Source organism: Mixophyes fleayi, chromosome 10, assembly GCF_038048845.1.
Source record: "Mixophyes fleayi isolate aMixFle1 chromosome 10, aMixFle1.hap1, whole genome shotgun sequence".
Classification (NCBI taxonomy): Eukaryota; Metazoa; Chordata; class Amphibia; order Anura; family Limnodynastidae; genus Mixophyes; species Mixophyes fleayi.
The window spans coordinates 84682826-84700147 of NC_134411.1; the positions used below are offsets into that span (position 1 = coordinate 84682826).

At 39.7% G+C, this 17322-nt stretch overlaps 1 protein-coding gene across 1 annotated transcript in view; it reads right to left on the reverse strand.

Moving 5' to 3' along the window:
• The window catches only part of CDH8 (cadherin 8), a 288359-nt gene that overhangs the window by 29580 nt on the left and 241457 nt on the right, over positions 1 to 17322 (reverse strand). Inside the window, exon 9 of the mRNA XM_075189000.1 lies at positions 3701 to 3822. Coding sequence (XP_075045101.1) covers positions 3701 to 3822 — 122 coding nt within the window. The remainder of the gene's footprint in view (positions 1 to 3700; positions 3823 to 17322) is intronic.

A 17322-nucleotide genomic window follows, 5' to 3' on the forward strand; every position in this document is an offset into this window, starting at 1 on the left:
GCATTCAGCTGACACCTATATTTTTTGCATTAAATTACAGATGCTTTGCTGATTTTTATAAATACAGTTGTAGAAACTGATGTTTGAAAGCAGTTTACTAAAAGGTTTCCTTTGCTGTTATAGTTATTACCAGGTTGTATTATCTTAGTATATGAACTGAGGTAATGCACTTTCAGCCAGCCCCCATGGGTTAGTACATTTAATGGGAAATTGGTTTATGAGGTATGCGGATGTTTCAGCAAATAGGTGAGGTCTGGGAAGAAAAATATTTATCTTGCATGAGTAATTTATGTTAACCCTACAGTCCATTTTGTGCTCTCTCCTTATGTGGGGGGTCAAATGTAAGTAGGTATCGAACGTATCCATCCATCTATCTCACTAACAGTACTATAAAGTCTCCACCACTTTTCTCCTGACTGTTTCAGAGATGCAGCCACTATAAGTTGTATTCTCTACATCGTGATAGTCTGCGATAGTCCTGGATCCTCACCAGGTGAGGTCTATCCCTTCACAGGAACCCATTTATTAAATTTGTGCTCTAAGAGGAGACACAGAGAACCTACTATGTTCAGGTCTTTAAGTCATAGTTGAGAACCAGTGTTCTAGACATGAGTGGACAATTCAAAACTTGGTGGGATCCATCTCTGGAGACTGACATCCAATTGGATGGGTGGTATCAACCGCTACTCCCTATTGGTCTATGGCATCCAATTGGATCCTACATTTTCACACAATTAATCCTTTCTAGTATGTAGGGGGGGGTTGTCATTCTCAGGATCAGTGGGGTATTAGTGATGTATCCATTCCTTTGTTATAGACTGGAGGATACGTTAAATACTATAGGATTAACATCCTCTTTCATTACAATTTCAGCCCTGTTTGCATGCTTCACAGTAAAATTGAAGTGATCTAGCAATCTAATTGGATTTTGTAATTACTCCATATGTTCCTGCCTTGACTATACTCTTAGAAGGCAGGAATATATTTATGGATAATGGACGTATACAGGTTTTTACTGCTTTGTGTAAAGAGGATGAAATTTCCTTCTGAAAAGAGCTTATAAAGTATTGCATGTGGGTCAAGTAGATACCTTTTAGTGGATATACAGTACATTAAACCCATGTCAATGATTTACAGCCCTTTCAAACGCCAACAGGTTGCCTGCTTTTTTGTTGTACGTTGACCACAGGCAATAGAACTCTAAGGATGGTTTGATAGCTCTTTAAGTCAACAATACAAACCTATTACGTCAGTGCACTAAAAGGCACTACAACCTACTAAGTTCATAAAAAATTGAACACTCCAAGAAATGAGTTCAGGGATGTAGGATGTCGAAATACCTTCTGCCTTTCTCCAGCATTAAAGCATTTAACCACAGGGAGAAAAAACTGAATGGGAAGATGAGCTGAGTAAATAAAATAAAAAAAACACACACACACAGCTGAGTGATTTTTAATTGTACACTAAGCTCACAACACTTTCTGATAATTGGGTAATAATTATTACAGACACATAGAGTATTTCCCCAGTACAGTTCACATTTAAATCCGTTTATTAAATCTAAACAGATAGAAGAAGTCTATATGAACCCTTTAAATAAAATTTATGAACGGGGTCCAAGCAGATACAATTATTGGCAAAGGAATTGTTCGTATTCTTTCGTTGTGCACTTTGGCTTGCAGGAAAGAAATGGGTTAAGTAAGCTTTTAAGACCACTTTATGTCTAGCGCAGGTAACCGGAACACTCATATATGAAACATTCTATGGCCTTTAAAAGCATCATCTTTACCTAAGAATTCATTGATTTTCTCTTGACAAATTCTATTTTATACTAGTTAACACAGAATCTTTCCTCCTCCCTTGAATTTCAATGAAAACTACTATGAGATCTCTATATGTAGGAAATAAATGGCAGGAACTCGTCAAAGCGTCCTAAATGTCATTTGTAGCTTGGCTAGATATGTAAAAGAGGAGGGATTGGAAATGCTCCAGGTTCCTTAAAAGCATTTTTCTTTGTGTGCAGTATCTCCCGTTATGAAAGTACATTTTTTTTGTAAAGGTTTTACAATTTCTAAGATACAACTAAAAAGGTCACACAAGAGGAAATATTATAAAGTCTGTCATTTATCTGTCTGTTGTCATAATATATGTGTTGTTAGTTGGGGAAAGTGGAGTGTCGAATAGATGTGTTGTGTATGTGCACAAAGGACAGAATTGATGTGTGTGTGCAATAGAGATGTGTTGGGTGTGTTGTACTGGATTGGTGAGTTGTGTATATACAGTAAAAGGTATGCTGTGTGCTTATTATATGTGTACTATTTACGGAAGTTTTCATGACAATGGTTGATTATTTGTAACAAGGTATGAAGCGTTGATGGAGGCTGTGGTCGCTACTGGGCATGGAAGTGAGAGAGCCTGGTAATGCTGGTCCATCCTCTCGAAGTCTCCACTTTGCTCTTGTGAGCATGCACATGGAGTGGACCCAGTGCATGCTTAGCAGAACAGAACGGAGGCCTCTGGAGGATAGATGGTATATTTTTTCTGGAGATTTAGAAAAAAAACCAGTAATGAATGTTAAAGGAGAATGGTGAAAGTTTAACTGAAATTCTGCTTCCCCTCAGTGGCAGCAGCCGGTACTGCATGAACACACTATTGGGGTGGGGCCATGCAGACCAACAGGTAGCCTGGAGCTTTGCTAAGGGCTTAGAAGTTAAACATTAAGGTTTAGCTTCTTTAAAGTAGTCAACATTAGCATAGATAACATAGAGAAACTGGTTGGACCACTACAGTCATGGAATAAAATTATTTTATTACAGAATTTAAAATAGCATTTCATATAAAAGCGCACCTCACACACACATTGTTTCTAACTATTTATATTGCATTTGCTACAGGTTGGTCTAGCAATGTGAACGTTTAAAGGCTGTGATGTGCTACAGCAGGGGTCAGGGAACTTTTTTACCTTTTACCCCAAAATATATTTAGATACGCTGACGTTACCTCCTTGATTTCAAAGGAAGGAAATCATATATTATTAATTATTGGAATTCAAAATTTTATTGATCTATTCCAAATTTCTTTGAAAGCTTCAACTTCAAAATTTCAGGTATTGGAGAAATGATGTTGCTTCATTTTTGATACGAGAGCATCAATATTGGGGCATTTTGATGCCAGAGCAATTTGGGTACAGTCTTCAGCGTCCAATCGATTTCTCTGCTTTGTTTTTATGTTCGTTAGAGTGGAAAATCCTTGTTCGCAAACATAGGTTGTTGCAAAAGGCAGCAACTTTTTCACTGCCTCCTCATGTGCAATTTTGAATGCCTTTGCAGCTGTTGACTTCCAAAAATATGACAGATCTGCTTTGTTTTCAAATGCAATACGTGATTCATTATTGCATTGAAGTTCAAGAAGTGCCTCTGCCAACCCTTGAGGCTCTTCTGGTACAACAGCAATTTCACATTTAAAGGGGTCTACAATCCAACTGACAGCACGTGAATCGGCAGCATTAACCCCAGGAATTTTATTTTTACCCCATTTGGTGGAATTTACTCCTCTTCCCTGACCACTGTGCTACAGGGATCATAGCTCTGTGAATGGAGCTGCAGGTTGAGTCTATACCTCCCATACGTCTCTGAGAAAAATGAACACAATAGGCAATTAAACACACAGAAAAAGTAAGGGATAGATATTTTCTACTTACTTGTCCAGGTTTGCCATTTTCGCACAAAAATGCCTCATAATCTGTTGCAAATTCAGGAGCATTGTCATTAACATCAAGGACCTTAACTGAAACTTGCACCCTTGATATTTGGCTGTGGTTTCCTAAAGTGAAAAAAGAAAGGACCAAGAACATGTTAAGCCTAATGGTTGGCAGTGACAATACACCAATTTACATCAAATACTTTATAATTTCTTTACTTGTTAATAGAATTGCATTAGGCGATAAGTATCTGGAGTTAAACTGAAGGAATGAAATGAGCCAACATTTCACATCATCTGCATAAATCTTTAGCGCAAGCAGCATTCATTTGGGATGGAGTTGATGAAGACCTTCCAGGAACGAATAAGACAATTTTACAGTGATGATATTTACTTTGTTTTACTGATAGTATTCATTATGCATCCAAGTTTGCTTAAAAAAAAAAAAATGGATGTTATTTTGTTTATATTTGGCACACTGCACAAATTCAATTTGATTAGTTGTTTTGACATAACATATATTATATTAGCATAGCAAATAGCATTATGGGTAGCTGTTTACTAAAGATCTTTAATGAGTGATAATACACTGATTTCCTATTTTATGAGCTGCAATAATGCAATATAAAATTGAAATCTGGAAATTTAACAGTCAATTTATCATGGCTTAGCCTACAGATGGAATGCTTAACAAACAATATTGCACTTATTGAAACGAAAAAACAAAAATGAAAAGTGTTGTCTGCATGTCAGCTCTGAAGTGCATTGTATGAACACTGCCCTGTATGTAGAGCAGTCATTGGGATCGGCCTTTTGGCTAAGATCAAGTGTAGTTCCTGTCCTAGAAGGGGTGGTTTTAGGACACTCTGGAAAGGATGGGGCTCCTTGGTCCGATGCCAGAAGGCCGGTGGTGACTTGGCGGCTCGAGGTGTCTATGCCTCCGGGGGACAGGGCCCGGAGGTGACCTGAAAATGCACGGGTGGTGGTGGCCCCACGATCACGTGTAGAGAGTAAGGCACAGAGCACAATACACTAAGAGCGAACTCTGCACCACATTTCACTTCTTGGTCCTGGCCTTATGGCTGGGCCAACTTATGCACTTTTTGCACTTTTTTTGCACAGATTTCATTTGAGTAATTTTCGTTTGCACGTATTGGGTTTGGGTTTGACCCTAAGGGGAACCCCTCTCCCTCAGTCATCTGAGACTCTCTCCTTATGGGGAGAGTTGAAGAACCAGTCCCCCGGGGAAAGCTTTGGCCGACCCTGGGGTAAAGGGGGCTGCCCAAGCCATGCGACGGAGGCAGCCCTGAAGACCCTTGCTCCCAAAAGGGCCTTTTGGCTCCGGGAGTCTGGGACGTAAAGGGGCACGAAGATCTTTATTGCCCTAAGGGGCCCTTTGGCTTTTGGGGATAGGGAGCCTTTTCTTTTTGGGAAGGGTCTAAAGTCCCAAGCCCCCAGCACTGTTTTTGCACAGCACTGGGTGATTTGGAGCACGCACCTTGAGCTTCAATAAAAAAAACAAGTCATTGGGATCATTGATCTGCTCAATATCTCAGTGCAGATAATGCATGATCAACAATCCCAATACTTGCTCTATTGCCTCCCCTCTATCCCTGCATTCAGTGTGGTCAAATGGCAGCACATGTACAAAGCAATTCATTGTGACCACGTATTATGGTTAAGATTAAGATTTGCCTTTAAACACATTGCCGTTTTAAATTTACCTGCCAAAGCCGCCAAATATCGGCGGTTTGCAAATATCGCTCCTTATTACATTTACCCCCAGGTGTACTTGTGAAGTTATTCAGCAACATGTTGACATGTTGCATTAGAAAACACATTCCTAGGTCTATTTATGAAAAAGGTGTCGGAAAGAGGCCGACGGCTTGGTCCCGTTTAATAAAAGGCTGAGAGATTTATCTGGCCTTAAGTAAACCTTCAGCTGTTATGCGCTATCCCCATAGACCGTTATGGGAACAGCACACTGAATCTATTCATCAAACAGTGAAAAGCTTTGCTTTTATACATTAGCACTCAAAACTTAACGCCATCTCCGGATGGCGTTACTTACTTTTTTCTAATGGAGAGGATCCTCCGCGCTGGCATGATGCCCCCCCCCCTTCTAAGGCCAAAGTTGACCTTACTGCGCATGCATGACAAAACATCGGCCTATAGGCAGTAGGTCAACAATGCCAGTTCAATGGAGCCTGACGCTTTCGCAATGAAACAAGTTTTGTGGCAGAGAGGGATTTTCCCTGAGAGTTGCCCTGCAGGTAAGTGTTCTCAAATAGCGGTGGCACAATGCTTCGCCTACGCCGCATTTATCTCGGAACGTCTCCATCTGTCTAGCAATGCTCAACAGTAGGAGCAAACATTTTCACCCTCCACAGACAGTGCCTTATTTGCCACGATAATTATAGTAAATAGTACCCTAGTCTCTCCCTCTCTGTTTCTGTCTGTCTGTCTGTCTGTGTGTGAGTGTGTGTCTATATTAGGGAATTTAGACTGTAAGCTCCAATAGGGCAGGGACTGATGTGAATGAGTTCTCTGTACAGCGCTGCGGAATTAGTGGCGCTATATAAATAAATGATGATGATGATGATGATGCCCATGGGCGCAACTAGAAATTTAGGGACCATTGCAAAATATTAAAGGGGCCAATGTTTTGGGAGATGCACACCTCCAGGATTTCGAGAGAGGGACACCTTTCCCTCCACGCCCTCCTTACTTACAAGACCAGCCAACCAGACTGGAAAGAGTCCGCTATGACAGATGGAAGCTGGTTTTCACAATAGCATGGGGACCTCACTCTCAATTGCCCCCGTGCTGTAATGAGAAGCATATCTAGCGCAGTGGTTGGTTGAGTAATTTGGGGGGGGGGGTGCATGCTGCTTTATTTTTTAGTTACAGAGTGTTTCCATTTATTTCAGTAATCTATCCCATTTTAATGGGACTTTTACATGGAGGGCAGACACTTGGAACCCTGTTCAAATGAATGGGACAAGCTCAGTGCACTTGCAGTCTGGACTCATTCGCAGATGCATATTTCAATAGATCGTAAGCTTGCGAGCAGGGCCTTCTCACCTTCTTTGTCTGTTTTACCCAATTTGTTTATTAGTACTATGTTTGTCCCCAATTGTAAAGCGCTACGGAATATGTTGGCACTATATAAATAAATGATGATGATGATGATGATGAACACATTCAACACGCCAACCACAGGCGTACCACACGTCAACCGCATATAAAACGCACGCGGTTGGCACTTCAAACACAATGCCAGTAGATAATCAGCCTTAGTTAGGCAACTTATATAATACCACGTGTATAAACTATATAATAGCAAAAGCATAACAACAGCATAAAAAGACATAATAATTGAACACTATGCTGTTTGTCATGATTAATATTTATCTTTTCTCTGCAAAATAAATGCAAACAATATGGCAGTTTTGAGATTAATTCCCTGAAGTACACGTTTATCAATCACATCTATCCTTTAAATGCAATTTCCTTTGACATACTCTACTAAAATAGAGGAGAGTAACTCGGATCATTTTTGATCTTAGTCATGATTCATTCAATGATTAGATCCAAGGTCTGTTCGCAGAATGAATAGCGTCTAGGAACAAAATATGTTAGAGACTTTCCTCTCCATAATACAAGACACAAAATGTCAATAGTAATGGCTAAAACATATCTCAGATTTGATTTATGAAGCATACCTGAGTTTGATTAATGTCTACTACTAATTTGGTCTATTACACTATCACATTCTTCCCCTGGTATACAGTGTTCTATTCATCTTTCTTTATTGATAAGTTACTTTTGAATTATGGGCACCTCTTCACTAGAGCTCAGCGAAATATTGAAAAAGTGTTACACAAAACATGTGTCACGATCCGCACCTGGAAGCAGAATTTTGCACGTTTAACCAAAATTTGGCTTGAATGTTCTCAGCCCTATCTCAAAAGCTCATCTCTTGTCCATTTCACATAATGCAGAATTCTGAGCAGAAATGCAAAGCAAAAGAGACAATGCTATTTCCAAGCAAAACGGCTTGTTCTATCTAGAGACTAGTGCACAAAAATTCATGCACACACATACAAAGCCAACTAAATGCACGGTGGCTTAGTGGTTAGCACTTCTGCCTCACTCACTGAGTTCAATTCCCAACCATGGCCTTATCTGTGTGGAGTTTGTATGTTCTCCCTGTGTCTGCTTGAATTTACTCCAGGTCCTTCGGTTTCCTCCCACACTCCAAAAACATACAAGTAGGTTAATTGACTGCTATCAAATTGACCCTAGTCTCTGTCTGTGTATGTCAGGGAATTTAGACTGTAAGCTCCAATGGGGCAGGGACTGATGTGAGTGAGTTCTCTGTACAGAGCTGGGGAATTAGTGGCGCTATATAAATAGCTGATGATGATGATGGTGATGATTCGATCTGATCTACTTCTCAACTTCAATAAAACTCTTCCTCTCTCCTGCCTTGAACTGACTGTCACTTTCTGCAACAGCACAATCACTTGTGCCCTAGAAAATGCAACTCCTGCCGCCACCTCCAATTATCCGAACCACATCCATTGCACACCATTCAGTCTTCTACTTGCAAAGTGGCTCCCATACTGCTGAGCGCCCTTGGAGGAAATATGGCTCCAATGCCAACTTCCTTCACTATAAATGAATCTACAAATCTACTCCCATTATCTCTTGAGGTTCCTCTGTTCTCAGCTCTCTGTCACTGTACACTTCTTTGGTAATCTCCTTCCCTGATTCATTCTTCAGTAGCAGCTGTACACTGACAACAAACACCTTTACCCACCACCCCTTATCTATCCCTTCTCTACTATCTTGTGTGACCAACTGTCTGTCTGCTATCTTCAAATGGATGCGTTGATGTCCCAGCAAAAGTTCCCTCACCATCAACAACACCAAATTTCCTCAGGCTCCCAAACCATCTGCACCCAAGGCATTTGCCTCTTCGACCTATCCCTCTACCCAGCCCTATTGGCAATAATAGTCCCTCAGAAAGTATGTACAATATATAGAATTATTTTCCAATGGAAATACTTTGCCTTGGTTGTTCATTCACTATTGTTATATGTAAGTTAATAAATGAAGCACAAAAAAGTCTGCTGTTGAATACATTGCTGATAAAATAGGAGGGTTCATTGGTCAAAGCGTCTGAGTGATTTTCTAAGCAAACACAGATAATCTGACATCCTTAAAAATGCAAAATAGCCCATTTCACCCTCCTCTAAAACATATCCAAACTCTTCCAGTGCTGGATTTGACCTCTAACTATTATTTTACAGCCGGTTGAATTTCTTTAAAATTATTATTTTTTCTTTTTTTTTCATTTGAATTAGAAGTCACTTATTACAAAAATAGACCACAGAACATGTCCAACATAACTAGGAACCAGGGTAGTCAAGGTCACTGGTTTGTTACTGATAATGTTCAGCCAATCAGCCAATCAGCGTCAGCTGCAGAGGTAAGAAAAACAATCATCCCCAGGATTCTATTTTTGCAAACTGTCCTTATTAATTATATACTTATCTGAAAGGTACAACTATAATACCTTTCCAAGCATGACACTGTATAGTCCATCACTGTAATATTGTTGATGTGCGCTTCAGACAGCGGAGTTTACAAGGCTGGCTTTCCTATAATGTAACAATAAAGATGTTTTTGGAATAATATTATGTTTAAAACAAATGACTTATCTGATAGTTGTACTGTAGGACACACACGATATAATATGAATCATTTTGACTGCTCTGCTACGGGCTGCAGGCTTTAGCTAGCTGTTAAAATTTGAATGCCTGTTTAACCTTCGGAATGTAAAGGATGAACAGGACTTCTGTATAACAATAGAATTTAAAGCCAACGCAAATTCATTCATGTGCGGGGCTATGTCTTGGACATTACACCTGTTTACTTATGCTCCAGTCCGAGCCCACGGTGGTCTGTCTCCATGCCGCTCACATATGCTGAAGGGCTTTAGGAGATAGGGGGATTTTATATTATAAAATACTGCAAGAGCACTGCGCAATTATATTAGTACACAACGTTTCTACAAATATTTTATAGCATGAAACCTGCCTATTTTCAGGGCACTTGTCCTGGATACTCTATGTGGAAATAAGAGACCATTTTCATGTTGTGCACTAAGCATACACTATAGTTTAGAGGTGCTCAGGCTCGGTTCCTGGAGAGCCGAACATACCGGAACTTAGCAGATCTGAGTACCGACCTGAGCCGGCTCGGCACTTTCGAGTTTTTTTGGAATCGAAAACGAGGCAAACGTCATTGTTACGTCGTTGGATCTCACGATTTTTGGATTCCTTTTTAAGATCCAACAAAACGGTGGGGGGTGCGGACCCCCATTTTTCTTTTCTGCCACTGCTGTGTGCTAATGTGTCCTAGATGTCCTAGGAACTGCTGTGTGTTTGTGTTATTGCTCTGTCGCTTACCATCCAGCCAGGTCGCTGCAGTATTTGTCCGAAAGTGTATGAAAATAATATTATGATCTGTGAGTTGGTCAAAATTGACTGCAAATTACTTGAAATTAGTGTTAATGATATTAATAATAATGTAGGAACAAAAAAGAGCAAAATTATGTGATTTTAGCATATTTTAGGATTTTTTCTAAAAAATCCAAAACCAAAACCAAAACACACAAGGGCGGTTTTGCCAAAACCAAAACCAAAACAAGAAGCTAATCCAGATCCAAAACCAAAACCAGTTCACGGGGGTCAGTGAGCATCTCTACAATAGATGTGTTTAGTAACATTGCTTAAATATGTAATTGTGCAGTGGCCAACCAATCAGCTATTATTTTTAATTTGTCTGCAAATTAGATAATGAAAACAAGTTTCTGGTTGCTGTGGTTTTGGTTAAGATTTGGTGTTTGTAAATAGCCCTTTAAAAGTGATTTATTTTTTTTAACTCTTGTGAGGAAGCATTAATGCTGTTCCACTTATCGTAATTACTGGTAATATGCAAAGAAATAAGAATCTCTGTGCAGAATAGCATATGCTTCTGTTTTATTAAATAATCATAGAAAAATAAAGAAGTGAAATATAATACCAGCATTTAAGAATATATATATATATATATATATATATATATATATATATATATATATATAATGGGCCTGATTCATAAAGGAACATAAATTCCGATACGTGCCGTATTTTGCATAAAATTGCTCTGCGAGTGCTCAGGAATGGACTATACACTAGTGAACGCAAGTGCATGCAATTCGTCTTCCAACGCAAAGGAGTCTTCAGACAAACTACAATTTCAAGGGCGGTATGAGGGACAGAAGGGGCGTTTGCATGTAGGCAAAGTACAGTAAGGGCGTGCCAAGGCTGAGCACATCCATCCGATTCAAGCTCTGGACCTCTCTCAGCTACGTGATTTTTAGTCGTATCACTTGCACCAACTACAGGTCTGATGTAAGCGCCGAGTGATACTGATGACGGTCGCGTATGCATGCTAGAGCATGTGTTTGCAATTACGAGCATATGGAAAATGCATTTTATGTACAATAGGTATTAATAACATCCTGATAAATGTATTTCATGTAAAAAAATTAATGTAATCTATTTTTATGTATGATTGTATTTTGCAATGTATTTAATAATAGTCTTTCTAGCTGTGTATTCTGTTGGGACTTTATATATACATATGCTTTGTTTGTATCCTAAAGTGTGCTGTGTCTGTCTGCATACGGCAAGTACCCTATAGGAAGAGCGTACTTATACCTGTATTCTGCTAGAAACCTTTCTTGAATATGTGCGCACTTGCGTGCAATTTCCATCCAATTTTTTAAAAAAACGCAAGTTGTGTTCACTTTGCGCTCCTAAATAAATCAGGCCCAATATGTTTTTAGGAACACAGGTCACACAGGGATCCCTACTGGTAGTAGCTCTAACCCATTGTGCCCCATAGCAATATCTGAGCTGTAATGTTCTTTATATCCCTTACCGCAACTTTTTCCAACCATACACAATACACCTATGGTTTTCCCTCTTAACTCTTCACCACACCCATACCTGTAATTTGATGTGTCCCCCTTGCCTGCTTTTCTACTTGTCTTTTGTCTGTCACCCTCTTGGTCTTTTTTGCCTGTCTTTTACCATCTCTGACTTTCCCAATGTGATGCAACTTCTTTCCTCGGACCGCAAGAGATGCTTTTAATAGCACCTTTCAATGACAAGAGGAAACCGGAGGTGATGCACGCTTCTAAACTGCAGTCATACACATCAGGGGCAAATGCAGGATTTGTAGAGAGGGGTTTCCATGCTACACCGCCAGTGGGCGTGGCCAGCATGCTTTGGGGCGTGGCTATAATTTTAGACAGTGCTTGGCTGCTCTCCAACTCTTCCTATCCCCATCATATACACGGGCAATGCTGCGTGCACTACTGTTAGGGGCACACGGCTCTCTCTTTTCAAGCAGAGCCATGTGAAGCGAGGGGTCCAGCCACCTCAAGCATACAATACCCCAGGCTGGGAGGGGAGTTTCCATGCACTAGGAAACCCCCCCCTCGGTTTGACTATGCATATTGTTCTAATCTGATGCTATTAAGGAACTGACCTTGCTCCCCCAAACCCAGAAATATAGCACCTCTGTACTAGAGGTGTACTGTACTCTCCCTAGGGAGACAGATAGACAGGGAGAGCCATGTTCCCAGATAGTATAAACCCTACATATACAGTGCATTTATTCCAAAAAGATTCAACGTATCTCGAGACATCTTATTGTAATATACACTGAGAAAAACATATTATCAAATTTATCCACTAGGAGTAAAATAGAAAACTATTCAGCCATTATATAATCTAGAATATAAATAGAAATTGAGAAAGGCAATTTGGTATCTGTCTGCATCATAATCATCAACATCCTCATTAGCGCCCTCGTCACCTCCACAAATCTCCCCCTCATCCTCTTCTATTTCCAAAGTGGCATCCTCAATTTGTGTATCACCGGCTACACTCGGGCTATTAAGGCACACATCAGCAGAATGCTCACCATTAGACATCCCACTGTTGGATTGACTCTCCACAGGGATTGGTGTCATTTCTGATTCAGAGCAAACATTATCCTCTAATGCCTTACTGTTATCTTGCAGCTCGGCTTTAAAGCGTAACAGTAGTTGTGCACCAATTGTAGGCTCAGTAACTTTTTGGGATCTGCCACTAATAGCCAAAGGTGAAGGCCTCATTCCCTCTTTGCCACTGTGTGTGTAGAATGGCATGTTGGCAATTTTTTTTTTATCGGCACTTAACTTTTGCCCAGTTACACTTCTTTTTCGCTTCAACACAGTAATTTTTTTGGGGGGTTTTTTTTTTTTGGACTGATTTAGAAACACTGTGTAGTTTGACATCGCCTTGCCCAGATGACGTACTGGGAACACTAACATCAGGACTGGTGACAGAACCTGGTTGCTCATTCTGATCATATGTGGACTGCTTTGAATCCATTCTGAGCGCAAAGCACTTGTAGTGGTAAAAATTATTTGGTAAGATACTGCTGACAAATATGACTTTTGACAGCCAGAAATATTTATGCACAATTATGGAGGACACCCCAAAAGCACTGGGGAGTGCTAAAAATTATTTGCTAGATACTGCTGACAGATATGACTTTTGACAGCCAGAAATATTTATGCACAATTATGGGGGACACCCCAAAAGCACTGGGGAGTGCTAAAAATTATTTGGTAGATACTGCTGACAGATATGACTTTTGACAGCCAGAAATATTTATGCACAATTATAGGGGACACCCCAAAAGCACTGGGGAGTGCCAAATATTACAAAAATAAAATAAACCTCTATCCTCCTCTCTTCTCTAGCGATTTATGTTAGAGCAATTGCAAGAAGAATATTGGATTATCTGTCCATGCTCTAATCAGCCTGTGACTACACCCTGCTCTCTCCCTCTGTCAAATGGCGATGGATTGCTGTGGAGGCGTGTATTTATAATCTTGAAGTATTGCGAGAACCGAGCCACGAGATCCGACGACGTCACAATGACGTTCGGCCTCGATTTGGTTTCGGAGCGGGCGGGAGAGTACCGAGCTACTCAGCTCGGTACTCGGATACCCAAAGTTCGGGTGGGTTCGATTCTCGGGGAACCGGACCCGCCCATCTCTACTTTTTACACAATCCTTTTTATGCTACCTTTATCCAAGCAAGATATATTGGCGGTATGACTGCTGTATTTTTATATACTTTTATGTTACTAGGGAAAGGTGCAGCTTTGGGATGGTGGCATTTAATTGCAAGCTAATTATAGCTGGAGTCTGAATTCACAGCCTAACAAGGCACTAAAATACCTCTCCTTAGCAATATTAAGGATTTTGCATTCTGTTGATGTGCACATTAGGTTTGAAATGTTTTTTTTTCTTTTGGAGGACACTGAAATGTATTTAACTCCACGGCTGCCATATTCCTAGATCCTCCAGCAACAAATGGGATTGCTCCAATCTTTTGAGACGAACCGCTGGACCATGGAAGACTGCAATGCTCTTTACCACTATGGCCAAGTTGATGAGTCCCTAAGAAGGATCGGTCTGAAGGTTTATTATAAATGACTACAATCCTCTGGTTTTGAATGCATTCGCTTTATGTGTCAGCCGAGCAGTCAGGCAGCAAATAGCTCTTCAGATTGAAAGTACAGAAAGTTGATGTGTTACTTAGTGTTTTCTGGCTTTAGCAAGGAGACTGCCGGCTTTCTTACATGAGGAGGCTGCGGTTTGGAAGCTCATGGTACCTCGTAGAAGCTATCAATTCTGAACCATGCCTCAAGGGCAAATTGATCATCCAGATAGAAGTGCTCAGGGTAGAGCATGTAAAGTCTTATATAACGCCTTCAATATGTGTGTCGTGGAAGACAGTGCTGTTAACTATTTAGAATTACAGGGCACTGAATATTATATCAAGTAATAAATATAATTTATTTACTTAAATTAAACGTTCCCTGCTATCCATTGTTTTACACGTCTATCAGTCAGCAAGAAGTACAGCCACCCATACTGCAAAACTGGTGCTAAATGCTTTAAATATATATCCCCCAGTTACCAGCAGATGACGGTCATCATCATCAGCTATTTATATAGCGCCACTAATTATGCAGCGCTGTACAGAGAACACACTCACATCAGTCCCTGCCCCATTGGAGCTTACAGTCTAAATTCCCTAACATAGACACATACACATACACACACACACACACACACACACACAGACTGTATGAGACTAAGGGCAATTTATTAGCAGCCAATTAACCTACAAGTATGTTTTTGGAGTGTAGGAGGAAACCCACGTAAACACGGGAAGAACATACAAACTCCACACAGATAAGGCCATGGTCGGGAATTGAACTCATGACCCCAGCGCTGTAAGGTAGGAGTGCTAACCACTGAGCCACCACGCTGTTCCACTGTCTTACAATTTCTACAATGACTAGTTCATCATTCATATCTCCACCTTCCACTATCTCCTCATTTCAACTGTACCTGGCACCTGGTAGCTGCACAGAAATGACAGCCACTAATGGCGCCTTTAAGAACAGTGGCTGATAGCGCTTCTGCCTTTAGTAGACGCACGCGCTACCCTCACCAGCGGTTACAATTATTATTCTGCTACCATATATATTAATTGTTCCCCACACCTCTTAGATTGTAAGATCATTTGGTCAGGTCCATCTTTACCTTCTGTTCCAGGTCATTGGTTGCTCTATATTTGTATCGCGCTTCCTTCAATGCACAGCATAATATGTTGGCACTTTATAAATAAAGCAATATAAATAAGTTATTCTAATCTATAAAAGAGAATCTCTGAATATCATGTAATCATTCAGTTTATTTACTATGCAGAGAGCCATGTGCAACAAATTCTCCTCACAGTATTCCTGAAATACATTTCTCATTGTCTTGTCTCTCTTACCCTGTATAGTACATCATGACCTGACTACTAAGCATGAGCACACAACAGTTCTATTAGACTCTATAAAGACATAGGACACTGGACCTAATTAACATGGCTTGACCGCTGATCATAATACAATAATATTAAACTATATACAGACAAAGGACACACCCAACATAACCAGACCGCTGATCATAGTACAACAATATTAAACTATATACAGACAAAGGACACACCCAACATAACCTGACCGCTGATCATAGTACAATAATATTAAACTATATACAGACAAAGGACACACCCAACATAACCTGACCGCTGATCATAGTACAATAATATTAAACTATATACAGACAAAGGACACACCCAACATAACCTGACCGCTGATCATAATACAATAATATTAAACTATATACAGACAAAGGACACACCCAACATAACCTGACCGCTGATCATAGTACAATAATATTAAACTATATACAGACAAAGGACACACCCAACATAACCTGACCGCTGATCATAGTACAATAATATTAAACTATATACAGACAAAGGACACACCCAACATAACCTGACCGCTGATCATAGTACAATAATATTAAACTATATACAGACAAAGGACACACCCAACATAACCTGACCGCTGATCATAGTACAACAATATTAAACTATATACAGACAAAGGACACACCCAACATAACCTGACCGCTGATCATAGTACAATAATATTAAACTATATACAGACAAAGAACACACCCAACATGACCTGTCCGCTGATCATAGTACAATTATATTAAACTATATACAGACAAAGGACACACCCAACATAACCTGACTGCTGATCATAGTACAATTATATTAAACTATACACAAAGGACACACCCAACATAACTTGACCAATGATCATAGTACAATTATATTAAACTATACACAGATAAAGAACACTCACAACACGGCCTGACCACTGGATACCTGTATTATCATAAAAAAATTCTATACACATAGACCAAGCATAAATGAACTGCCCAATGACCATGATCATATTACAATTTATTACACTATACACAGACAAAGTATCCTACACCTTTTAGCATGATCTGACCACCTGACGTGGTGAGGTTACAATTCTGAAATATTGTATATACTATAGGATACATCACAAACTCAACATGACATTTATAACTGCCCATGACCATAATACAATTCAATTACACTCTAGATAGATATAGGACACTACATAGCCAGCTTGGATTGACCACTGGGCATGATAACAATACAATTATATTACACTCTGTACAGACATAGGACACTACGATCACCCAGCATCACGCAGTATATGAAAACAGTAGGTGGCCATAATGCAATCTTATTGTACTCTCTATATAATTCTTTAATATTTACCTTTTACTACATACAGGTTAGAACCTAATGCTGATAGCTGTATTCAATTGGTTCAGAGAACAGTTAATGAATAAAAAAACTATGCCCAAATATTACAAATTCAGGCCAGTTCTAGAAATCAGTCTTGTAACGTTTTAAAAAGTTGACTTTATTAAGTAACAAAACGATTACAGGAAACGTGCTACACAAGTGAATTTTCATTTTGAAACGGAAATATAAGTCACATAAATTGGACAGATCTCTATTGTTTGAGTGTAAAAAAGAGCAATTA